The 27,380-nt window shown below is 40.2% G+C and overlaps 1 protein-coding gene across 5 annotated transcripts in view; it reads right to left on the bottom strand.

Annotated features, from left to right (window-relative positions):
- Positions 1-27,380, bottom strand: part of LOC122718550 (chaoptin-like) — a 534,511-nt gene that overhangs the window by 92,314 nt on the left and 414,817 nt on the right. For 3 of the 5 annotated variants that reach the window (XM_043943661.1, XM_043943664.1, XM_043943663.1), the window contains one exon: positions 3,760-4,340. In XM_043943661.1, the coding sequence (XP_043799596.1) occupies positions 3,760-3,811 (52 nt within the window). In that variant the 5' untranslated portion in view covers positions 3,812-4,340. Of the gene's footprint in view, positions 1-3,759; positions 4,341-10,151; positions 10,473-27,380 lie in introns of those variants that run through there. The other 2 variants (XM_043943662.1, XM_043943665.1) reach the window with 2 other exon arrangements.

The raw sequence follows: 27,380 nt of genomic DNA, 5'->3' as shown, positions 1-27,380 counted from the left end.
AGCGTTATCTCGATTCTGGCATCGACGTGAATTTGGTTAAATAAGCGAATTCCCTCTGTTTTCCGTGGAATTCGAGCCGAGTAATACGGCGTCGATCGTTTATACGGCACGAATCGTATCGTATTTATAACGGTGTAATCGGTGACAATTAATCGAAGAATATTCTGCTATCGGTAAATTTGACGAGGATTGATACAACACGATGAAACCGTTCGCTTCTCCTTTTTTAATCGGTTTCCACGAATTTCGGCCAATCGATTTCGAGTACAAGTCACGACGTATTAATGATCTATAAAAATAATGGTAGGAGAATCGTTTTTGGAAGGATCAAGAAGATTAATAAATATCCTACGTTGGAAATGAAAGAATTTTTAATTGTTGTAATTAAATATATTTGTGCATTTAGAGTAAATTCTGGGATTACCTTCGAATTATTTATTTCATATCGCGATCGTTAACGTTTTTTGTCATTTCATTTTCTCAATTTGAATTAAAAATTTCTCGTTTTTAGCAAGGCAAGTGGTGTTTTATTAAATTTTCCTCCACAAAGTATAATATTCTTGTCAATTTAATGTTTGTTAAATAATACCGTCTTTGGCAACATCTAACTCTTAACTTAAATGGGATAATTGGATCAATAGAGGTTAATTGGATCGCTAAATTCGAAACGCAATGTGACAATTGCAACGAATCTTGAGATGAGAAAGAGCGTATCGAGAGTGTAAGAGAAGGAACACTGATAGAGCAGAACAAATGATCGAATGAAATATTGTAACTACCTATAATGTAAAAAAAAAATTTTTAAATTAATTGGAGCGGAAAGGATGAAATTGGAAAAATAATATATCAATTGTTGTGCGATAAAAATATGTTGTTAAATTAACATCTTTCCTTAAAAAGAATACGCGTGTATATCGTTTTCCTATAACAATCTATCTATCGCATTTATTTGATTCAATTAACATCGTATGAGTTTAAAAGAAAAAAAAAAGAAAAAGGAAGAATATTTTTCCTTCCCCAAAATATTCAATTTTGCATCGAATCGAGCATTGTTAGTTATAAGTTCACTCGATATACTATCATCGCATCATAACCAAAGAGTTTTATATTTTTTTCCACTTCCACTTGTGAACATAATTCAGCGTTGAAAAAGGTAGTCCATTTCTCTTATCTTATAAAACTTAATAAAAAAAAAGGCTGTACTGCTAAAATTAATTAATTATCGTATATAGGACGAATTATTTCTCGCGAAAAAAATTTGTAATGTCGCGTTTGCCATTCGTTCAAATTAACAACAGCACGATATACAGTGACTCGCTATTTTACAAGGAAATTCATCTAACTCAAAAATTACGATTTTAATGAAAATTTGTACGTACTACGCAGCTCGCAATAGATTACGCATAGAATGATTTTTATTTATTTTTTTTTTTTTTTTTTTGCGGAGAAATCTTTTTCAGGGGAATCAACCAATTCAACACAGTTTTCAACATTTTGTCAAATTTCATCAAATCCCCCCTTCCCCTCCCTCGAACACAATAATAAAGCATTAAACTCCGAACATTTTGAAATGTAAAATTTCATTCTATCTGCCGCCATATTGTTACATTAAAAAAAAAAAAAAAAAAAAAAAAAAGAACGAAAATGCTTCGAAATTCTAAGCAGCATTGACTCTCACCCGTTTAAAATGATATTTCGATAAAAAAAAAAAAGAATAGCTTCGCATACAAACAACCCTCGCATTGTGTGCCCCGCATAATCGCAAAGTTTCGATTAGAAATTTTCATTTTTAAAAAATAAAATGTTGGAATTCTCTCTCTCTCTTTCTCTTTTTCTCTCTTTCCTCTACCTATAGTAGCTTTTATACAAATAGACGAAAGAGTGATTGGTATTTCATAGCGAATTCGTTTTCCTCCACTTGGGGGAGGGATTGGCTTGGTTTCGTTCGAAAGTGGGCTCGAGGGTGGGATAGGAGGGAGAGGAGGGAGGAGGGTGGATAAGTTGGCGCATGCATTCGCGGAGAGGGCGAGAAAGTTTGAAGACAAATAGCGTTTGTCACGTGTGCGAAGTGTGATTACGTGCTCTCGATCGGGCCGTGTGATCCGCGAACGTAGTAAAATGTAAAACAATTTCCGACACTTTGATGCATGCCCGTACTTTCCTCCTCGATGTTGTCGCGCGTCTCCCCTTTGAGTCTCCGCTCGATTTCGTTCCCTTCGGCCGACCGTGTGTTTAATACATCCCTTGAATTTTACCTTTACACCATATCCTGGATCATTTTCAGAGAGAAAGGGCAACGTTTCAATCGACTCGAAAGTTGGAAGTCGCGTGCAAGTGTAGCGTAAGGGGAGGAACGAGATAATTATTCTTATTCCGGTAGAACTTTAATCTTTCAAGGTTTCGGGAGGATGAAGCGTGAAAATGTTCTTCGCCCGTTCTCAGGGCGTAGGTAATTTTATTTTAAATTTTCTCGATGTATTCTCAAAATTGTTGACAACGTTGAAACCTGTTTCGTTTTTTTATTTTCATTTTTCTCTTACTACATCTTTTCCTCTTCCTTTCTTATTTATAAATATGATCGATATTTTTCCTTTGGAAGGAAAAAAATTAAATCCAATAGAGTAAAAATCTAAACTGCCATTTATGAGAAGTCTCATTCGCGAAAAGTCGTTTACATTTTATGTTTCGTTGTTTATTAAACTCTTCTTCTTCTTCTTCTTTTTCTTCTTCTCAGAACGTAGAATCGAAAATGGGGGGGATGCGTTTTCGATGCGATTCACATTTTCCTCTTCTCTTTTTTTTCCCCTCCGCGTCAAACGCACTTAGCCGCAGTGGTTGCAGATGGGGAAAAAGCGCAGGTGATGGCGAAAAACAAGCTGGCGCAAAGAGAGATTTTAGCCTTATTCGGGCTGACGGGGGAACGCGAAAAATTCAGGCGGGAATTCGCAAACAAAGGGAAAACAATTTATCCGGCAAATGGACGGTCGATCGGCCGATTGAAAATTTTCACCCGTTTCCTTCCCGATACAGCCCACCTCGCGGATATATAAACGGATTAAGCTCCGTCAAAGTAAAGCAGAACGGCCAGGAAACAAAGGAGGCGCGCGTTTGAGAATGCAGGGATCGCAATCTTTCTCATCTCTCGACACGCTTCCTAAATCGTAAATAGATGTCGTCGCTGTATAATGTTTCGAACATTTAAAAATCTAAAAATCAAAATCGTCGTTCGATTCATGAAATAATTATCGAACAAAATGGAATTGCACCAATTCTTTGCAAATTTCATACTATTCATCATTTATTAATATATATATTATAAATCATATATATATCCCCAGTTTCATTGTTTAGCTTCAATAACCTGTTTTCAAACAAACGATCTCGACACGATCGCAACATTCAATCGATTTTCGATATATTTTCCACGATATCTATACACACTTATTAACAGAAAAAAAACAATTAACAATATTTCCAACTATTTACAAGCCTCCCCTTTCGAGCATCACTCGCGCAAAAAAAAAAAAAAAATGGAAATCGAAGCACCGTGTCGAGCAATCTATCTATCCATCGATATCCACGAAGAGGCTACGATAAAACGGGGGGGATGAATGATCGGGGTTGACGCACGATCGAGATCATTAATCACAGATGGAAGGATATCGAGGGTAAATTAATCTAGGAGAGGGAGATTACAGTTACGCGTTTCAAGATCGAGATAATTTTCGATTTCGAAAACGCTGCAAACAGCTTACTTACCCATCGAGGAGAACGCGTGGGGGGAGAAGATAACGACCCGTCGCACAGGCATCCCGATCCACACCAGTATAATTCCACTTTGACACTGGCAAGTCACTAGCACGCGCGAGCACCAAGGCGAATCGTCCCCGTCGTGCTGGCCATCGTAATCCGCTTCTAGTGACGATTGGCCTCTAGTTCGATCGGCATGATTGCTGGCCGCGATCGCCCCCCCAACTCACCCACTCGTGCGGGGTCCTCGATTGAACGGGGCGAGCACGAACACAGGGGAACGACGGGAGGAGAGGTTGTGGGGCATCGTCTACTTTCCAGGCGAGCGGTGATCGAACGTTGTTTCGCGCACGACGCTCATTCTCATCGCTAACCGTGCGAGGAGGAGGAGGAGGCGCTGGTTGGCGCCTTCACCTTCGTGTGGAGTGGATTCTACGTCGATTCCATCGATTGTTCCTTTCGCGGGGGTGGAAGAAGTGCTGCTCGAGGCCAGGTAGATCCCTTCTTCCTTCCTTGCTCCTCCCTCCAAGATACGCCGGATTCTTGGGATGATTGTAATTGCGGGTGTACTCGCGGTTGTTCCTCCTTCCCTGCGAAATTAACGATTTCGATGATTTGAGGTGTCGATTGAAGGAGGGAGGGGAAAATGGAAACTATCCTTGTCTTCGAATTCTTTTGAATTTGCGAATAGAAATATAAGATTCTCGTATCGTGAATGTTCCATTAGGAATGGGAAACCGATTTTGGGATAAGTTTAGTGACGGAGTTCAATCGATGGATAATATCTATTAACTTAATCTTCGTTGGTATAAAGTGAAAATCGTGGGGACGATAAAAAATCTTGTTCGAGAAAAATTTCTAAATTGATCGTACAAACGGATCGTATTCTTTTAACGAGGATCCCGTTGGAAAAAAGGAAAAAAAAAAAAAAAGAAAAAAGAGAGACCCATTAATTATTCGAATCGCTGTCCTCGAATCGCATCGCATTTTATGGAACATCGATAAATTTCTCGATTTATCGGTTGTGCACAAAGGTGGGGAAATTATCGAGTAATTAGCGACAGGATGATCAAGGAAATAGGATTTTGCCTATTTGTGGACGGAGAGGAGGAGGGAGTAGTGAAAAAGCGTGTTGGAAATATCGAATGAAATTCGCCGTTTCCCCTGTTTTTCTCGCGCGCCGCGAAATTTTTCCGCGATGGGAAAAATGCGGGAAGATAAATCTGCGGCAATGCAGTGGGGAGGGTAGGAAGGGGAGGGAAACGGAGGTGATAGGGGCGGTTCGATCGGTTTAATCGTTAATTCACGGCGTATCCGCTGTTCCTCCGAATTTTCGGCCACGGCGAACGAGTACCGTGTACATTGTTAATTGCCAGCGACCGCTAATTGAAGTTGGCGCGCGTGCGCCACGAGATATCTGCTATCGAAATTGCTACGTGTTTGCCGTGTAAAAACGATTTTTTTTCCCTAAACTAGAAAATTTTGCGTACCTTACCACCTTTCGAATTGCTTTGCTGCTGGAAACATAAACGTACTTTAAACGCTGATTTTTACGCGAAATCGCTAAATTCCAATTTTTACGATTCGACCAAGTGTTGTAAAATTGCCAATTTTGTCCAATAATGGGGGCAGAGGCAGAAAAGAAGAGAAGAGAAAAGTAATAGTCAATATTGTTTAATGATTTATATTTTGCTATAAAAAGTTACTTCTTTTAAGAAATGTAAACAAAGTATAAAGCGAGATACCGATTGAAGTAATTTGGACAAAGTTTAATTTTGGAAAGAAGAAGATTATTGATTTCAGGATAATTCGAAATTGAAAATTGCAAATGTTAATTCCAATTTTTCTCTATTTCTATTTTCTTCTTCTAAATTTTAATCTTGTTTTCTCTGCGAATTTCATAAAACGATGCAAAGTAATTTCGGATTCCCGACGATGTACAATGGGCAAAAAATTCGCGAAATAATTTTTTTTTTTTTGTTTTCCAATATTGACAAAACTGCAACAATTTTTTCCATTGAACCGTGTCACCGATTCTCTATTATTATTTCAAATTTCACGATCACATGACTCGTGTGCAACGACAATGTTTTTACCGGATATTCGTTCCAATTCATAACATTATTCCGTTTCTTGTTCACAAGTGAAACAAGATATTTCGGATAATCTTTTGAAAATATATAACGAGCTACGATATCGAATTAAGAGAAATATTTTTCTGGTATCGTTCAAAATACCCTTCTTCGATTCATTCCACTCTTCACTTGTACATATATCCACATCCTCTCTCACTTCGACAATAACCATAAATTCATCCCACCGATTCTTTTCATCCATATTTAAATATTATATCGATCCAGAAACTCGCGAAAATTTCCTCCAACGTATAACGTATAAATTTATCCCAATTTCTCGCCAAACATCCCCCATCTCTCTCTCTCTCTCTCTCTCTCTCGAACAAACATCTATCTCCATCTGCTAAACCAGGCTAAACGCCACTCTAAAACCGCAAGCGGTTTATTTTATTCCCTCCCACGATTCCCATCGTTATATCCCAGCTCTTCGAATTCGCGGTTGTAATCGCGCCTCCTTCCCTCTTAGATATAAAGAGAACCTATATCTTCCTTCCTCCTCCCTCCATCCCTAAAAGAGATGATTAGCAACGATCGTTAAGGGTCTCGCGATATTCATAAATCGGCACGGTTTATCGCGGTCGGTGTTCACTTTGTTCTCGCTATCCCTTTTCCTCCTTCTCCTCCTCCCCCTCGTAACGGCGCCTTAATGAAGCCGTGAAACGAGCCAACCCCTCCATTCCCGCCAACGTTTTACGATCTCCGATCGGCGATGTCGAGGCTTAAACGAGGTATCTTCGAGTCGGAAGATACGAAGATATTCCAAGTCCCTCGTTCTCGGCCGTTAATGGGCCTTGGCGGGGTTTGCAGGTATCACGATGACGTGTGCGCAGAAGAAATAAGGGTGGTATCGTTTCTTCGTCGATTGTCGAATTCTTTCCCTCGGCGAAGAAGATCCCGGGCAGAAGAAACCGAGATCGACACCTTTCGTGTCTTCCTTCGTAGGAAGGAACCTTCCTGATGGAAGGAGGGTGGTGATCCCAGGGGTTCTAATCGAGGAAGGAGAAGGGAGGGAGGGCGAAAGAGGATGATAGGATGCGCATTCCATGCGTCGATCCCTGCATTAAAATGTGATTCGAGGGAACGTGGGCAAAATGCCGAAATATGGGTATGTCGTTCTCCCTCGCTGGCCGAATTTACCCCTCCCCCTCAGAGATGCGTTCGTTCGGGATATCGGAGAGGGGGGAACAAAGATATGCGCCGCGTTTGCGATGCAAATAACGCGTATACATATTTATGCAACCGGTGTTGATATTCCTTTGACATGTATCCGGACGAATCGTCCCCATCCTTTTTTTTTCCAATTACGACATCTTTATCTCCCCCTCCCCTAGTTTCCTGTGCTCACTCGAAGCGTTCTCGAATAAAAAAGGGATTCGAAATATTTTTTCTTCTTCTTCTTCTCGCACCAACTACCATTCTTCCCTCCGTCAGGTGTATTTTTATCCGAGGAGGTACGTGTAAAGTGGATGTTTCCAGGAATAAAATCAAGCTCAAGATCGCGAGCATTGTGGCTGTTTCATTTGTCATCCTACGTCACTTCCGCGCAGGAAGAGAGAAACGACGTTGCAACGACGGTTGGCGGTGGCTGTGGCGTGGCAACGTTCCTCTCACGGCCCGGAAACGAATGCGCCCCAAGAAGAATCGATACAACCGTTTATCCATCGTCCTTCCTTCGTGGAAATATCGCGAGGGAGTGAGATTGGAGAGAGATAATCACTTGCGGATAGTGGAGACACTACGTATTCTCCATTGTTTCCACGGTTAATCCACGTCCGATGATGAAAATCCACGATTGGATAATGAGTTTCGGCTGTTTTTGTCCGACGTTTGGTATCCCTTACTATCGATTTTCTCTCGATTTCGAGAGAAATCGGGGATCTTGATATAGAATCTCGGTGTACAACGTGAAATTGTAAACATCCGTTGGTTTAACCCTTTCCTCAAATTGATACCGAGTGTATTCTTCTTTTGGTATGAGCCACGAATGAATGGTAATAGGAGAAGAATTGTTACAATTGGAGCTTCCGCTAGTCGATAATCTTTCCGACACTTATATTCGTTTCCTTAACGAAAACACGAGTCACCGTGAATCACGCTCTCTCTCTCTCTCTCTCTTTTTCTCACTTCACGAGAAGCGTTCTTCGTAATTGGAACAAAAACGAAGCAGTCATCTTCTCAGAGATAGATGTATTAAGGAACGAATTATGATTATCAGATTGTTGCGTATGAAATATTGTCCCCTCGTGAAACGTGATACGTTTAGGGAAAATAATTTTTACGTCGATTAAAGTTCTCGTGCAATGTTTAATGATATTAAAATTTGTCAGTGATATTTTACGAAAAAATGAAAAAGAGAGTTAATAAATTCTTCCATACTACGATAACGAATATAATACTTCAAATAAATCATAGGAATCATAAGCCATTCGACGTTCGACGTAAATTTATGAAATTTTTGAATTGCGAAAAAAAAAAAAAGAATGAGGTTTATAAATTACAAACTTGTCATTTATCTTTTCAATAATATTAATAATTTATCGTGCAAGGGAATCCAGCTCGTTTTAAAAAACAATCCATCACGCGAAACATTATTCGAACACAAATTTTCGAAATATTTCCAATTTTTTTTCGCACAGCCACAAATTCACGAAATCGTGTCCAGGCTATTCATAAATCCAATATCGATGCGACGTACAAATCATACAGGTCCATCAAGTTCTGGAGAAACGAAATTTCGAACGTGAAAAATGATCAAAGATTATATTCATCGGATATAAATTTTACATCATCGACCCTCTTCTCCAATTAGCGACAAGATAAGACAAAATCGACGCGAATCCAACAAACGTAAAACGCAAAATATATATATAAAAAGGTTTCAGAAAATATACAACTCTTCCCTCTAAAATCTCTCGTCTCGAAGGTACATACATAGAACGAATATCTCCGACGATTTAATCGGGCCGCGTGTACGAAGACGGGCAAAGCCCATGGCCAGCGCGAGGGTTGCGCGTTTTCACGTAACACGAACGCCGTCGCCGTCGTTGCGTCGAAACAACGCGGCCTTTTTCTCCCTCTGCCCTCCCCTCCCTCCCCACTCGAGATTGGCACGGACCGACGGATCACAAGATTAAAAGTCCTCGGGAAAGAAAGTTGGTGCGCCAACCACCCCTCTCCACTCCCGGCCACCACCTTTATTAAACTTGCTCGCCCCGTTCACAAGGCGGGTGGTAAACGAGGTTCAAACCAAGGTTTTTTTGAAACGCGCAGTTTAAATTCAGTTTGAAACCACAAGGTTCAACCTTGTCCCTCTGCGTAGAGAATATTTCACGGGTTCAACGCGTCTCGTGGCATCGACCCCTCATTTTCGACGACGTTTCTTTCTTTCGCGATCCGTTCCCTCTGCGCGGCTTCTTTAATTAGATCCACGTTAAATGGGGATGGTTTCAGGAGAGATGTTTCAAGAATTCTATCTTCCTTATTCGAAATTCGTCTATTTCGCGATATTTTCACGGAAAATTGAAACTCCCTTTCGACAGATACTATGCTGGGATTTGATAGATAAATTGGATCACTAGATTTTTGAATTGAAGTTTTGAAGCTTTTTGAAAAAGCGATAAAATACATGGAAGTATTCAAATATAGGAGAGGGAGGAAAAATGGCGTGGTATATTAACTAAGGTTAATTATCCTCGATATTTCGTTTCAAACTCACGTTTCAACTTTCACGTTTCATCGGGTATTTCACGGTATGGGATTCATGATACGGTTTGAAAAATAACGAGAGGAATATATTATAGTTACACCATTGGGCGAAATAACAATCAATCGCGCTCTCCTCCGTAAAATTTGGAACTATCCAAAAAAAAAAAAAAAAATTTATGAAACTGAGGATCTATCGTACGAGGAATTATTGAATCCGCCCCTTCGAGAAATGATCGAGCGGATTCGTATTTTCGAACCAACTCGCCGGTCGAGATTGTCCACTGTAATAGCAGCAGGCAGCAGCCTAGCCCGACCGCGAAAGATACTTCATCTCCCGCCTCTCGATACCGCAAAACCGAGCACAACCGAATATCCACGGCTCGTCATCAATCAACCCCCAACCCTCTTCCTCCCTCCAACCCTCTATCATCACCGATTCTCCGTTTGCCTCGAACCAACGCCTCTCCAACCAACGCCGAAATCCCCCGATCGAAAAAACACCCTCGATCACAAACACAATATCGATATTAATATCGAATATTCACAATATATAATGCGTACTTTTATATCTCAGGTTTTTATCTCAATGGATCATCCCTCTCNCCACGATGATATATATATATATATTTCTTATTCTCTTCTCCTCGTTGATTGAAGCACTGTTCGCTCGCTTGGACTCGGTCTCGTCGGGGGGGAAATTGGAAGGGAAGAATTGGTAGTGGGATAAGAAAGAGGCACACTCTGCTCGAGGTTAAGGTAGGTTCGAAGGTTTCGATTCTCACGTTAACGTTTTAATCGAATGGGGATGGGGAGGGGGAGGGTCGCACGCACTTGGACACACGCATTTATATTTCCGTCGACGGAAACGTGACACACGGCGAGAACGCGCGGCCAGCCACGCAGCCGTCGTTCTCATTGAAGAGTCGCCGGCTGACTGTGCGAGCCTCCCGACTCGTCGACGGGCGAGCGTTGGAGCCGGCGCGAGACGCGAGGGGGGGTGGCGAGACAGAGGGGGTTGGAGGGAGGGAGGGGGCGCTGGATTGAACGGTGGACGCGGCGTGGGCGGCGTTGGATGAACAGAACGTCGACGAGTTGGGGTCCAACTCCGCGGTAGAGGACGGGGAGAAGAGGAGCCGAGACGATGGGATGAGTTGGCGATGGGGCATTCGATCCTCCTCTGTGTCGCGAGTTTTCGACCGATTTAGCCGTACAGAGGTTACAGTCGCCTCGAATTTAAGGGTGTTGGACGGCTAAGGCTTTGGGAGTGAAGTTTCGACTATCTTTCTCTCTCTCTTGCTCTTGCTCTGTTGCGGGGAAAAGAGACGTTCTGGTTAATTTAGTTAGTTAATTGGTAATAAACAAGACTGTTATATATATTATATGCGTTTCGTCGCTAAAATGTAATCAAATTTTTATTCGTTCTTTGAATTCCTTGTGAACTTTGGTTTTCTCGATTTGCGAAGAAGAGTCGAATAATTATTTGTTGAATAGATATTTTCGACCGGTAAAAATTTTCCAGATTATTAATGTAGATGGTATTTAAAAATGAGATGATACGAGAATGAAAGCAGAGAGAAAGATATCCAGACGATGCTTTTTTGATCAACGGTATGTCGAAGGAGTTGCCTTTAGAGGATCATTATGTTCAATACGGGGTAATGTCTGGATAATATCATGAATTTTATGCGGCAAAAAACAACGTGATTTATGTAAGGAAATCAGGTCAAGAGTAAAGTTTTGACCCTTGATCGTCGTTGCTTCGAATTGATATACCCATAATGTCGAGAACTATTGGCGTTTTTTCTGGTAATACAATAATGGTGAAATATACGGCCGCGAATTTGCTCGTACGGCCATAAACTAAATCTCCAATCCGCTTTCGTATTACAAAAAACTCTCGTAGCATCTACGAATCGCGTCGAATTAACGGATTATATATATTTTTCTTTTTTTCCCCCCTTTTTAGATTTTTCCCCCTTGCAATTATTAAACTCGTGGAATTGCCTTCGGCAAAATTAATATATTGATTTCTATTCAAGCATATAATTATACTATTTTAATCATCATGTGTAATAATACATTTACATATATAAATAGATCGATATACTACATATTAATGCAACCGTAATATTATAGACGATATTACAGATTCTAATTATTATCGAATTACTGGAACGCGAAAAATTCAATTTGCTTTTCATTTTTATCGTTACAAGGTACTCTTAAGCAAACCATTACTCGAAACCGTTATGAAAACTAAACGAAAAAGTGACTATATTTAAATGTTCAGCTCCGAGAGAAAATCAATTTTAAATTTTCATTCGAACGTGTTTCATCGTCACGCAACCTCCAAATTGCATTATTTCTCGGATGTTGATCGATGATCTGACCAACTCTTTCAATCATGAAAAAGATTCGACTTTATTATCCACAGATATTCGAAGCGGCTCGAGTTCATAGCCGGCAACCAAGATGGCAGAGGGTGGATGGAGAAAAAGAAGAGGGAGAAAAACGAAACGAGGAAGGAGAAGGATGGATACAAATAACATTGGAAGAATGGAAAGAGAGGGACTAGTGCGGTGCGTGCTCCTTTCTCTCTCTATCTCGGTTTTTCATTCTCCTCTCCGCGCCTCCACGCGCCTCCTCCCCCACTTCTTCTCCCTTTAATGCTTTTCCCTTTCTTGACCATCCTCCCTTCGTCGCGTTTCCCTGACCACTGGCGGCGGTTTATCGATGCAGTCTCGCGCGGGGGAGAGAGCAGTTAGCAGTGTGCGGTTGTTGTTACACTGGGAGGCGAAATACTTTGATTATCACAAAGGAAAACGAAGATGGCCGTAATAGAGTTGGAACATCTTGCTCGCTTGGGGATCATCTCTGTGTGTTTTGCCTTTTTTGGGCCGAGCTTTTTCGCGTTTACGGGATATTTGTTCGAAGTTATATTACAAGGAAAGCAGGATCGAGGATGTTTGTTGTGAAAAAAAAATTTTTTTTGAGAAATAAGATAAGGTTAAATTGAGGATAAGGTTGAACAAGGATTAGATTTCGTGAAATATATATTATTTGTCCTTGCTTTCGTTGAAATTTTGTTGAAATCGAAAAAGATTTGACGTTTTAATCCTTTCAGGATGGTAGCAACTTTAATTACTTATTAAATGGGTTGGCTAAGGGTTTAAATTTTATTACGTCTTCTTTACGGAAAAGGAAAACGTTATTTTTTCTTCTTTTTCTATCGCAAGAAATATTGTCATTTATCGGAGGAAGAAAGTTTTATAAATAGGAAAAAATTGGTCCTGAAAGGATTTATTTTCGAGAATTTGAGATCTAGATCTAGATTTTATTAAAAAAAAAAAATTCAACAATGCTGTTTCACACGCGTATACATTCGAAGATAATTTTCAGAGCTTCAAAGCTCTTTGTCATATTTTCCTTTTCACCTTTCCCCAGCCACGATTTGAATATACGATAAGATCAAACGTACATTTCTTCGTTCAAGAGTCTTGAAATTTGTTTTTTATTTTTTAATAAAACTTTACGTATTTTATTTAAAATATGAATCAAAAAAAAAAACTAATTAATCGAAGCTAATTTTCAAAATGTTTTTAAACTTTGAATTCTAATTACATATACGTTCTCGTAAAATTATTAAATATATCAGTGTCTTCCTTTATCCTCGTTCGTTCAATTATCTCGTAAATTATATAATGGCTCGTAATAGAAATACTTTGTCCTGTACGATGCAATGAGCGCCTCGATACTAGTACACCAATATCCAAAATTTTTGTTTATTAATTAACTCGTGCCTAAAAAATAAATTTCTCCTTAACGATTTCACAGATACAAAGATACAAATAAAGAAAAATATGAGAAACCTTCGTCGAGAAAATTTCGATCGAGAGTATACTCTTCCTCCTCCGTTCTTAAAAAACACGAGCTTTTTCTCTCTCTCTCTCTCGAAAAAACGAAAAAATACGAAATATCAGGCCACGATAATCCACGGAGAAGCGTACAAGTCTTTATAAAGCACTATGATTTAATAGGGGATCCCGTACTCTCGAGGCACTCGACCACCGTGTTTGGCCGTCTTATCGTGCTCCTGAAACGTTCATCAGCGTCGTTGGAAATTTTTATGGTCGCCGATTAAAACCTCCCTCCCTCATCCTCCCCTGCCCTTCGATACACCGGGAGAATTTCTCGAAACGTCCTCGCAATTTCCTGCTCAACCCTCTCCTCCCCCTGTTGCAGATTGTCTGTCTTCCAAACATCCTCCAACTTCTCGCCAATTGACGAAAGAGTCGATTATACTCGGCTTTCGTAGCTCGCCGTTAGAGGGTCGTTCGACAGAAAACTCGTATATGTACGTACATACGTAGAGTTGGCTTCCTTTCGCCAAAGTTATCGCGTTAATTCGGCCGTGAATATCTCACGATTCGAGCGATTACAGCTTTGAAAACAGCGTTCAAGGGATTTGCCGCGAAAGGAAGGAAGAAAGGAAGAAAGGAAGGAAGAAAGGAAGGAAGGAAGGAAGGAAGGAAGGAAGGAAGGAAGGTGGTTTGAAGGAGAAGTACACGTGTCCCTTCTCTCCCCGCTTTAATCGCGAATTTAGAATCGTTTCGGTGAAACGGTGATGGGCGGTGATGGTGTTGATGGACGGGTGGATAGATGGTTGATATCGAGGTGATTTTCGACGAATTTCCACGAGTTTCTTTCTTCTGTGTGAAAGTACGGGCAAACGAGAATATTGTAAGTCGTAAATTCGATGAAAGAAATAGTAATACAATTTCGTCGAATGAAACGATAAAGACACGATCGAATTTTGTTTTTTTAGATAAGATACATCGAAGAGGTTCTAAGAAACACGCCACGAAAAGTACTTGAAGGAGGAAAAAAGTGAAAGTGGTGTAATTCAGATAAGTAAAGGCTCGACGTGAGAATTTACATTCACATCTAACGCACATAAACTCAGAAATCTCTGGTGATGAGGATACAACATAGATATTGATAAATTGATAATTAATAATATGAAAGATACATAAGTATATATAATGTATATTTAAAAATCGATCGATCATTAATTGATCTCTCCTTCTGTCTGCATTCAAACATTGACAACAACGAATGAAATAAATTAATTAATTAACAAAGGAGTTGCACTCTTCTCGAGATATTCATAAGAAAGAACGAAAGAACAAAACACGATAGAGAAAATCGTATATCAGCACATCTCCAAGATTGCTTCGTTCGATGATAAGAAAATCAAAGAGACTCGAAATTGAATTGAATGAATTCATACGTGGAGCATGAGTTCATACGTGGGATCGAACAAAAGATAAATGAACTCGAATAAATCAAATTCGTTTGGCAATTCATTTCGATGTACATAACAACAAGGATTCTATATAAACAAAATTGAAGATGATGCCAAACGTGGACGTTACTTTACACGAAGCTAATTGAATAAGAATCCTCCGGTTCAACGTGTGACACACTTATGGCGCATCGATTCGTTGGAAGCTTTTAGAAAGCGAATAACGTCTGCTCCTATATGCACGTTCTCGCGATACAGGGTGAACCCTGTAAGACAAGAATTGCAGAGAGAAAGAGAAAAACAGAGATTGAAATTTTTCGTACGTCGCTCGAGATTAGGTCAGTCGGCAGTCTTTCAAACTGCCGCCTCCTAGACCCCCTCAAGGCGATACCAAATTTTCAAATTTGCGCGAGATCCAAAGAAGATAGTAGAGAAGATGTAGAGATTTTACGTAAAAGTTTTTTTTTTTTTTTTTCATCGAATGGAGAGGACATGATGGATAATTTTCATTTCGAGTAAGTCTGAGGAGATTAAAATGGATCTTCTTTCAATTCGATGGAAGGAGTTTAATTAGCTAATTCTAACTTATTTTAGGGGATGGAAAGATCAGATTAGGAGAAAAGATGACTTAAAATGACGTGACTGTGTCTGGTTGCGCGAAAATATAAATACGAAACGTATAAAATATGAAAACTCAATTGTGCTCAATTGTTTAAACGTCTGTTTCTAAGAAAACTATTACAATCCTCGTTAAACATTTCGAGTCCATCCACGACATATCATATCGTGCTTCTTCGCGAAAAAATTCCAAATATATAAAATATATAAAATCCCGTACATATACTTGTGCGTCAAATTCTCGTCTCCACGTCTCGTTCGTCAATTTAAATCGAAGCGAAACAGGATGAATGCTGCAAAGTTTAACGACCAACCAAAAATCGAACGTCTCGTGTGATCTCCGGATTAATCGAAATTTAATTATAACACGCGTGTCGAGCAATACGCCACGGCTTTCCTCGACGCGGCTCGACGAAACTCAAGGCGCACAAAGGCGTCGCCCGTTTGCGCGAAACCGTGCGAAACCGTGTGTTTATGACGCGTCCGTGGACGGAGCATCGGACAGCCGACGATTATGCGGACGTCGTCCACCGATATGGATTCCCCGGGATATATAAAATCGCGCCCGTTTCGCCCCTGTCGTCGTCGGCGTCGCCGCGCGATGACGCATGGACAAAAAAGTCGGTTGCCGGTTCTCTGGGCGAGCTCTGCCTCGGATCGGAAGTGGCGGACATCGGGTGAAATACGATTGCACGCTTGTCGAATGCGCGCGGAAAACGAGGAGGAGGAGGAGGAGACGTTAAACCGTGATACTTGGAAATGGGTTGCCTCGCGGATCTCTCGTGCTCGGGGATTCGACAATTTAATCACTCGTCGAGGTGGAATTTTTTAGAAATTTTTGTTCCCCTCGCAAGCTGTGCTCTGTGTTGTGAATCGAAAAGTTATGAATTTTTAGGGGAAATGGAGTGTTTTTGCCTGGAGTAAACCGCCGGGGTTCCTTGAATAGTTGAATTATAGTTTATTGTTCGCTTCTGATTGTTTATATTTTTTCGAAAATGAATATTTGTGGAATAAGATACACATGAATTTGTTATTAAATGGGATGTAATTTATTCAGTGTTTAATGTGAAGATCATCGGAGTAGACGTTTGTTTCTTTTCAAAATTATTCGTAAAAAAGGAGATTTTTAAAAAGGAAAGTATTTCTTTTCTATAACAAGAAGAAATAAAAATAACTAAATAAAAATAACTTAAAAATAATATTTGTTCATAAATATTGATCGTTCTGCGCTACAATTACTCGATGACGAATTAACTCGTCGAAGTGGCTTTATTTTTAACTTGAATCCAGAAAAACTGTATCCAAAAAAAGAGAAAAGTCGGGCTTCATCGATTCCTCATGCGACGAAACGGGGACGCGATTCGAGAAGGAAGTTATTGCATCAATGATACTCGTGAATATTCAACGACCGCGCATCTTTCTTTTCTACCTTCGTTCAACCAGTCCTACTTTTGTTGTTATTTACATCGATCGAATGAATAGCAATGCACGCATCCATTGTGTGTACCAAATACACCCACATTTACACACACTCGTCTATAAATTCGAAAAATTTATCGAAGACTAAGGGGGAGATTAAAATTGTCAGTATCTGCCGCGTTAAAAATGGCGAAACGACGCGAAAACTGAACGATATCGCGGCGCGAGGCATGCAGATTGCGCTGGTTGGTCAGGTTTTCCTTACTCCAGAGCTGTGTTTTTTACGCCTCCCCAAGGAATCATCTCGTAACCGAGAAAAAGCGCTAGACAAGCAACCCCTCGAACGCTCTCTTCCCATCCACTTGGAAGTAGCGCAAGCCACGCGGAAATCCGACACACGATAAAGCGAGGATTTTTTTCGAAGAATTTTCGTTATTATTATATTCTATATGGAATTGATACGAAGAGAGAGTGCTATTTAAATTTGATTTCGTTCTTCCTCGAATGTTGGTGCAGAGAATATTTCACCTTTGGAAAATTAGAAAACGAATTAACTGCAATATATTTATATAACATCATTCAATACAAATCAATTGTAACAACGACGAAACGAGAGAATCAGATAAAATTGAGGTGAATTTCAAATAACATATATCCAGAATATACTCGACAGTGTTAAAATACTTTCGAAAAAATACAGATATCTGGAGAAAATACTAAAAGAAAACAATCAATAGTGAAACAATTCATTCTTTCCCTTCAAATAAAAGAGAGTATATTAAATTACGTATCGAAGAAGAAATCGTTATTATAACTCATAAAGGAACAAGATCAAACATTCATCCGTAAATTTATCGAAATTTACATTATCGCGTTTCCTCTAAATAAAATATTCCTCTCTCTCTCTCTCTCTCTCTCTCTCCCTCTGCTTCGAATCAGAGAGGCTCGATTCGAGGAAGATGAAAATCAAAATCGACTCGATCGACGTAGGCTGCTTACGATATATCGAATCAACGATGGAACGATTTTGGATGAATCGAGACGATCGCTTCAAAGACGTGCTCGACGAGTCGGATGACGATTACGCGGGGCCGCGTGCAACAAACAAACCAGTCCATCGAATATCCGCGTAACATTGTTTCACACCGGGCGAAAGCCCACGGGAGAGGAGGAGCGGCGGGTGTCGCGCCGCGTGACAATGTTTTGCAATTCATGCACGTAGGTAGGGCGGCGCGGCCGGTGCACGATCGAATAACCATTGAAATTTTACTCGGGGATACCTTGGGCGCGACAGCTCGTGGAAAACAACCCCCTCTCCCCCGGATCTATACCAGGCTATCGTGGAACGAGCCGAGTCATTTTCTCTCGGCTCCCTTCCCTCTGCCAGCGTTCCTTCCGCGAATTTTCGGAATAATACATCTTTCCTTGATTCGATCAAGAATTGAAGGAAGCGCGGTTACAATTCGAGAAGAATTTCCTTCACTTTTTATCCTCCTCAATTAAGACTTCTCGAAGAAGGTGTTAAAATAAACAGCATTTTTATTATCGAATGATACTAATCGATTTTTACTGACTTTTATCACGAAACAATTATTAACCAACGCTTTGACGCTCGAAACAACAACTTCTTCTTCTCCTCGAGCGGAAGTAACGGAGGAAATTGGCGAAATCGCAGCCAAAGGGGGAAGAGCAGAGGAGGAGGAATCGATCTGCATCGGTTCCGTTGATCCACGACAGGCTTTGCACGGACGAAACGCGGTTCCCGAGGAGGTTGGTTGGTGGGCTCGTTGCCCGGTTTTCAAGCAGCACACTTGCTCGTGTGCGTGTCGGGGAACCGAATAATAAGCAGCGGAGCGGAGAAAGCTCGGCCTCTCCCTCCCCCTTCTCGCCCCCTGTAATATCACGCGGAGGATCGAGGAGGGTAGATAGTGCGCCGGCTTCACGTCTGGCAAGTTCCTTTGCCTCCAGAGGAGCGAAGGGGCTCGTCTCGCCCCGGAGGGCGGTTTATCGTGGCCGAGTACAAGCCGCTGTTCGAAATTTCCTGGAACGCCTACGACTTGGCGAGTGAGCGAGCATTCAACGTTCGCCTAACGTAGGAAGAGAGAGAGAGAGAGACAGAGAGAGGGCAAAGCTCGGTTTCGAGGCGAATTGCGATTGAACGTGCTTGCTCCTTTGCAAACAAGTCGACTTAATTTCGATTCTGAATTACGCAAGTCCTTGCTTTCTTTTCGGGGGGAGGGGAAGAAACCGCGACGCCGTTACGTGTGAAAGGAATGAAGAAGGAGGGGAAATTGGAGAATTTGGGACACTGGTGGTGTGATATACTTTTCTGGATCGGAGAGAGGGAAATGGAGGAGGAGGAGGAGGAGTAGACTCGATACCAGGAGAACATAGGAAGGAAGGAAGGAAGGAAGGGAGGAAGGGAATTTAAAAATGTTCTTTTCTCTGAGTGAATTTATCATCCGTTATTTATTGTCGTGTAATAATCGATGCTTAGTAGATATTTTGGCGGGGAGGTAATGATATTCGACCAGTGATGGCCAATTTTCTGCTAATTGTACAACTTGGAACTCGCATTAATTTCCCGGCGCACGATCTATTCAACTCATAGACCGGAAGTTTGTTATTCGATGCATGAATAAAACCGATAACGAGCGGTGCTTAACCTCGCGTAATGCAATTCAAGTAGGATCTTGGAGATTATCATAAATTAAGGCGGCAACTTTGTCAGATACCGGTACACGTACCGGTAAAAAGTGTGCGCATGGCGTGGAATTAATACAAGTATTTCGCTCGATAGGGGGAGGGGGAAGGTTAAACGATGTCAAAGCCGAGATTGTATTATTGATCTAACTCGTAAACGTGTGTACAAAGAATTTTCTCGAGTTAAGTTAACTTGGAATTTTTCTTGGAGATCGTCCAAAATTAAATTTAAACGTAAATTTTTACCATTTTAACCTAACACGTTATTATATATAAAGATGTTTTAATAAGCGGAACTTAGTAATTTTTTGGAATATTTCTCGCGTGGAAAACGGGGAGGAAACTATCTTATTTGACTTTAACGTCGAAGTAATATGTCAATCGCTTCTAGGTTTGTGGCGATATTAATATTTATGCGAGTCGCGTAGAATATTAATACGTTTTGGACAAACAGGTTGTTTCCATTCGCGTGGCAATCTCGAGAAGCTCATAATGGATATAAAATTAACGTGTTTAAATATTCTCGAGACGCAAGGGCGGTTCGTTGTGCACGTCGAAAATGTGCATCGTCTACGGTTTACGGTTCTGGGGTCAGATTACTCGTTACCGTTACGACCGATTCTGGAAATGAAAAGGCGGATTGCTCTCGTTTTACCGATACGAAACGAAAAGTGAATTTCGAATGATATCCACATCGAAATATATATATATATATATATATGATGGAAATTGCGCGGATATCGCAAGAATGAAAGTGGGTAAATAACGTGAAGAGTAATTTGATTAATATGTTTATCTCTATATTCGAGTTTCGTGAGTCGTTTCAACGTTCGAGCGTAGTAGTTTGTAATACGTATCATTTTACGCGGAAGTTTCGTCGAGGAGGGCGAAGAATATCACTGGAATAGGCCACGTTGAACGAAATTTGCTCGAAAGTAATGCAAATTCTGGAAATGTCCTCCCACGCGAAAGAGTCAACGCGAGATTATTACAATCGGTAAACAATTTGCATATGAAAAAATATCGTTTGTATAATTTATTTCGAGGAAATATGCTGTTTTTCTAAAAAAAAATAAAAAAATAAAAAATAAACGGAGCACACGCGTTGTCCGATTTTATATATTTTGTAAAAAGAAATTGAAATAAAATATTATATTATACGAGTTATTAACACGAGAGGAATACAATCGAAATTTTCAATACGACTTTCGCCTATTTTGTTTTCAAAACAGTTTTGATAACCTTTCCTTACTCGCTCGCTCGTTTACGTCGTTAGTTCGATTTCGACCGTCGTACGAGTTACACGTATACTTTCACGTTGTGATTTTATAAAATTTTTCATTCCCATTCTTTTTTTTTTTTTTTTTTTGCAATTCTGTTACGAAAATAAATTTCCCTTTAGTGAAGCGCGTAATTTATAAAAGTATTTATACTTTAAAAATTAGAAGAGGAAAAAAGGGAATAATGGAGAAGATCGACACATTTTTGAGATGCTGATATTTAATAAACAGAGTTTTATTATGAAATATCGTTTTATCGATACGCTCTCATCTTAAAAATGAAACAACGTATTCGTATTATATCCTTCGATCGAACAGAGATTTCGCCCGTGGCGTATCTCCGATATTATATATCGGTAATTTGGATTGCAAGATTTCGTACACGTACGTATATTTATTTATTATTACTTTTTCTCGCGTGAAATAAATTTCGAATTATCTCTCTCGAACTCGCGTAGTAGCTAGAGAATAGGGAATAGGACGAAGAGATGGCCGAGTGATACGATTCACCGAACGTATCGAGTCGTATTCTTTTTATTCCTCTGGAACCCTTTCTCTCTACCATACGTAGAGAAACGAACGGTCCAAAAACGATCCAACCGGTTATACTTTTTTCCGCGTATACTCGTGTATATTTCTCTTATCTCTTAGACTCGAGATACGTGACTCGCGTAGATGAAAAAATCGCAAGGATTAATTTCTCTCTCTCTCTCTCTCTCCCGTTTTATTTTACTTTATTCTCCCTCGATCGTTTTTCGAATAGATAGATAGATAGATAGATACGAAAATATTTCGAAATCGAAGTAAATTAGGACGGTCGGCCCGATTTCAGATCGGGCGATATTTTCATCGTGGTTTGGAAAAACCGTTTGGATAAGTAATTACACGATCGTTCCTCCCAATTTAAATTCAAAATAATACTGGAATATAAATTATTATTACGTCGCTTTCCCAAGCAAGTAGCCGATATCTTATCTCATTATTTAAATGAAGTCGCCGTACAATCGACTCCCTCTCCGCATTTCCAATTTCTATTTAACGCATCATTGAATATCCATTTATCAGTTTAACACATACGGAAAGGCACGGATCCACATTATACACTTGTTACCGATCGCATATATACCGAGGGACAATGCTGCATAATTCGATCCTCCTCCCTCCCCCTCCTCTTCCAACCCTCGCGCAACGAGCTCCCCCTTTCTGTTCGCTTTCGAATACAACGGGCGGGCACTGTCGCGACCGCAAACAATGAACTCGATAGGTGTTACACGCGCGCAAGGTTAAACGGCCGGTAGCTATAAAGGTCCGTCGCGAAAATGGGTTAATTTATGCCCAACCGGTTGCCGCCTGCCATCTGCACCTCTCGGACATTGATCCTTTGTTCTTTGATCGGGATCGGACATTTTTCGATTAATTAATCAAACGCGTATTATTAATTCGAGTTATTATTATTAAACGCAGTGCGCAACGATAAATAAACATCCCCCTCTCGATTAAACATTTTCCTGTCCCGTGGTGGGGGAAATTTATATTCGATAATTGAATCGCGCGTAAATTCGCGAGACCATCACCTCCTCCTCCTCCTCCTCTTTCTCCTCCTCCTCTTCTTCCTCCTCGAAAGAAGGGACGAACGATGGTTTCGATTAATTTTTGATTCGACACGATTTTCGCGCGAAACGATCTTTTTAATCTCTTTCGATCGGGATTACAGCAGTCGGTTACTTTTTAATAGGCGCGATCGAGGCGCGATTACGCGGGATAAAAGCTGTGAAAGATGGTCCCCCGCGACAAGGGAACAAGACCAATTAGGGATAAACGAGCCCAACCAACCAACCAACCAACCAACCAACCCTCGTTTCTCCTAAGCTCCATTTCTATTTCCCGACCATTGGCGAGGATAACGGTGATATGATCGTTAAACGGGGTTCGATTATCGATCCGGGAGAGGGGAACGAGCGGAGACATCTGGAGCAGCCGGGGGGAGGGCGAGTAGTAGCAGCTGCCCAGAAATCGGAAACAAGCTTGTATAATCTTGTCAAGCTCGATGTTTGCGCTCGCGATCGTTTTCAACGATGCACTCTTAAACGGTTCAATGAAACGTTATTGGAATCCCGTGGCGGGATTTCCAACGCTTCGATTAAGCCCCGCGCTCCCTGTTCAATTGATAATCAAACCGAACCGGTTGGTAGGTGGTGCACGGATAGCCAACAACAACGGAAACGGTTAAAGATATTTCCTCTCTTCCTTCCCCTCTCCTCTATCCTCGATACCAACTTGGAATTCAATCCCCCTATTCTTCGTGTAACGCGAATAAGGAAAGCGCTCCGTTTCCGATTCCGATCCAAGTTGTGATTCGTAGGTGTTGGAATCACTGTTAATCACTTAATTCTCGAGAAAAGGGGAGGCTGTTGTATCTCGATAATCGACTAGCGTCTCTCTCTCTCTCTCTCTCTGGCTATAGATTGGAATATAGTGGGTGTGGGGGTGAGAGCTCGTGGCTATCTTCCTGTGGCGAACAGGAACATTGGCTTCTGTTTTGTCGCGATTTCGTACGGTTGACAAGAGAGAGAGAGAGAGAGGAAGAGAGTTGAATCGACAGAAACGCGTGGAGAATCGTGGATTCGGTTTACACCCTCTCGTGGAACGACGAAACGCTTAAACGACGATGCCTGGACCACGATCCTCGGTGCTCCATCCGCTTTTCGCCCGGTCATGCGTGGACGTATGCGGACCTTGGTCAAACGGCCGCTTTGTAAACCTGTATTTCGCTCCACGCGACCATTGGTTTGACATGGTTCCGGTGGCTTCTGCTACGGTTACGCGTTTCCGTTCCGTGTTGCTGTACGCCGGAATCGACGTATTGCGCACACGTTTCGGAGAGGCCAAGTGGACGCGAACGGCGATGCAAAGAAGCGATATTTCCTCTACGAGAGAGGATCGGGTCTGCGAGATAGAGAGAGAGAGAGAGAGAGAGAGAGAGAGAGAGAAAGACGCTAGATAGAAGAACGGTTCAGAGATTTGATTTTAATTTTTTTTCTTTCTTTCTTTTTTTTTTTCTTTAAAAAAAATGAGAATTTAATAGAGAGTGCCTGATCTTTGGAAATCTTGATGTTCTCGACGTCGATAAGGGTGGAAGGGAACGGATCGAAATCTGTTGAAAGGGTACGTGGATAATTTGTAAATCGAGAATCTGGAAAATAGAGGAGATACAAAAAAAGAAGAAGAAAGAAAAATGTCGTCTCATTTCGTATTTTTTAATATAAAATTTACATATCGTAATGAGTAAATGTCATTTTCACCTTACTTTAAGAAGCAAAAGGAAAATAAAATAAATGACGGCGAATAACGAACGGAAATGCACATCGATAAATACGCATTAAAGTCTTACAATTTGACACATTTCACATCTTGTTTCCACGTATACCATTCATTTCGTTATATCCTAGCTCGATGCGAAATCTGATCGAATAACGCGTGACACGTTTGAAAGAAGAAGAAGAAAAAAATGAAAGAGAGAGAGAAAGACGCGTATAAAAATTCTTTTTTTCAACAACGTATATACAACAGCGTTGTATATCACGCATGGCGATACATCACCCCTCTGATTTCGGCCAACTAGCGAAAGCTGCTCCCCGTTCCGCAATATTTTCACGTTAATTCGTTGATTCTACCCGCGGCTAGCGAAGATTTATAATGAAAGTTTATTGGCGTTGGTCGCCACTGCGAGCGTACTTTCAGCCCGGACTTCTTTTCGCCTCTCCTTTCTGAATGTTTGTCAAAAGAAAAAAAAGAAAAAAGAGAAAAGAAAAAGAGACCTCTCCCTCTCCCTCTCCCTCTCTCCCTCTCCCTTTCTCCCTCCAATTTTTGTCAAACCTCGCCAAAAATGGCAGAAATGCCAGAACGGAATTTCGGAATCGAGGAAATCGGCGTGAAACGTGGCGTGAGCGGAGGATCGTCGTCGAATCGATATTTGTCCACGGGGCAAATAAAATTACGAGGACGGGGAGCATGTTTGTAATTCGCAGGTGATACGCAATCAGAGGCGCGCGGCCTCATCAAACCGCGTGCCGCTTTCCGATCGAATCATTTCTTCGTTAGACGTTAAACACATTCCGCCGTTTATCCATTGTGCGCATAATGCAATCAAAATTACACACGTGGAAATACGCGGGACGTGTGTTTATATACGGCGGGCTTTTGCCTATTGTAGCGACACGATTGTTTGCTCTTACGTTTAGAAAGCTTTCCGTTTAGATCCCGGTTTTTTTTTTCGATAAATGCGGATCGATCTTTTTCTTTTTTTTTCTTTTCGTCGACGATATTTCGATTCGGAGACGTCTCGAAAGATAATTTTTATACGCGAACGGAGATATTTCTCGCGTACCTTTCGATCGTGAGAGATGAAATATATTCTCGTTCGACAATTTGTGATGAATCCATTTGTGAAGATATATTTCGAGAAGAATATATATTTTATATAAATATATTTTTGTATAAAAAAGTAAAAGGAAGAACATAAAACATCAATGACTATAATTATATCCACGAATTGTTCGAAACACGGTCTCTCCGGATAAAATTCGAAACTAGTATTATTCAGAATCTTCCATGAAATTAAATTTGTCCAAGTAATTTTGAGTCTATCAACTTTGAAAGTATGTACAAATATTTACGGAATGGGACGGAAGATATCCGCATATGGGACAAAACACGGCACAGGTTTTCGTATAAATGTGGTCTAATCGGTGGAACAATGGTCGGGGAGGCGTCGCGAAGACGCATCGGTGAATTGAAAGTAAATGGAACGGTGTGGCCGACGGAATGCCGTCTCGTTGTAATCGATATCGAATTCCCTTGGACACACAACCGCCGCGTAACGAACGGAAGAGATGCAATTCGGAAATCGATGGAGTTCGGTCACCCTTTGGTCACCCTTTGGTCGGAATTATTTTATTTCGTAGGAAGGGGTTACGCTCCGCCTCGCTCTCTTTGTTTTCCACCCCCTTGAAGACTCGCTACACCCGTGTATTCGATGTGTCTGAGCGAAAATTTTTCTTTTTTTCGATTTTGACGATGTCGAGGAGGAGAAAGAGATTTGTATTAGTTATCGAAAATAATTTGAGAAAAATGGAAAATTTAAGGAGAGAGGAGAGGGGTTGCGTCATTGTGGGGTTGAATCATTGAAGAATTCGAGCGATGCGCGACTTTTAACATTCCGTTTGGGGGGAAGAAGGAGTTGGGGTTGAAAGAGGAGAGGCTTTCTTTGAGTTTTCGAGGATTTACTTTGAATGTCTGGTGGGATTTTCGAGATTTCGAGCTACCTTTCACAAACTCGGGACATTCAATCTTTCAAGGTCGTTAAGAGGGAGCAATCCTCGTCAGCTTCTTTGAGAGGGATTTATAATGGGTGAGCGATTAAAAATACCGGATCTCGTCGATGAAACATCGAGACGCGTTATGCAAAGATCGAGATATTTTATTTGTCAATTAGATCTTTTCTCTCTTTTATGAACGAATTTCATTTCGATTTCAATTCGTCAAAAAATTTTATTTTATATTAAAATGATAGATTTATAAAGAAGGAAAAGAAGGAAAAATAATTCTTAAGTATATTCTTGTTGCAAGAATATTCTTTCTGAAATTGTGCGATAAGATTATTTATAGAATGTTATTTTTGTTGGGGAATATTAAACGGAGAAATAAAGAGATTCAAAACGTTAATCGCCTCGAAATTAAATAAGACGATAATTATGAGTAAATAGATATTGATAAAAAAGGTATTTCTATTAGGAACCATAATTATACACTTCTCTGAAGACACGACAAAAACATCATTGTGCAAACATTACAAAGTAAACAGAAGGAATATGAATCTCTCTATTTGCGAGAATAATGAAACACATTGCAAATTTAAATAAAATTTAATATGTTCAAAATTATTGTTTTTTTTTTGTTGATAAATGGATTGCATATTTTATTCTTTTATTAAACATATTTATGAATAAACATTAAAGGAAAATAATAAATATGATTTAATGAAATAATAAAACCAATGCAGCCAATTATCAACAAAAAAAAATAATTTCAACCACCTAAAAAGATATCGAACAAAAGAAATATTGAATCCAATACTATAAAAAGAAAAAAAAAAAAAAGAAAACATTGCTATTTTAGTTCTTTTAACGTAAATGTCCAAATATTTTTGCAACATGAATATTCATTTTTTCCCGACATTTCTCTTAATATCTGAAAAATATTTGCACCAAAACAAAATTCTTTTATTTCCCGATATCTACATATATATCTAATAAACCGTGAAATATTATACACCGTACTATTATGTACATTTATCCATAAACACATAGAGTTATCAAAGTTATACCGGTGCAATATATCGTCTATTAGCTCCATTCGGATATATGATCGGGTTAACAGTTGCAAAAAAAAAAAAAAAAAAATAAA

The sequence above is a fragment of the Apis laboriosa genome, unplaced genomic scaffold (assembly GCF_014066325.1).
Source record: "Apis laboriosa isolate Shangri-la unplaced genomic scaffold, ASM1406632v1 scaffold64_cov150, whole genome shotgun sequence".
Classification (NCBI taxonomy): Eukaryota; Metazoa; Arthropoda; class Insecta; order Hymenoptera; family Apidae; genus Apis; species Apis laboriosa.
This window is presented reverse-complemented; position numbering and strand designations above follow the sequence as displayed.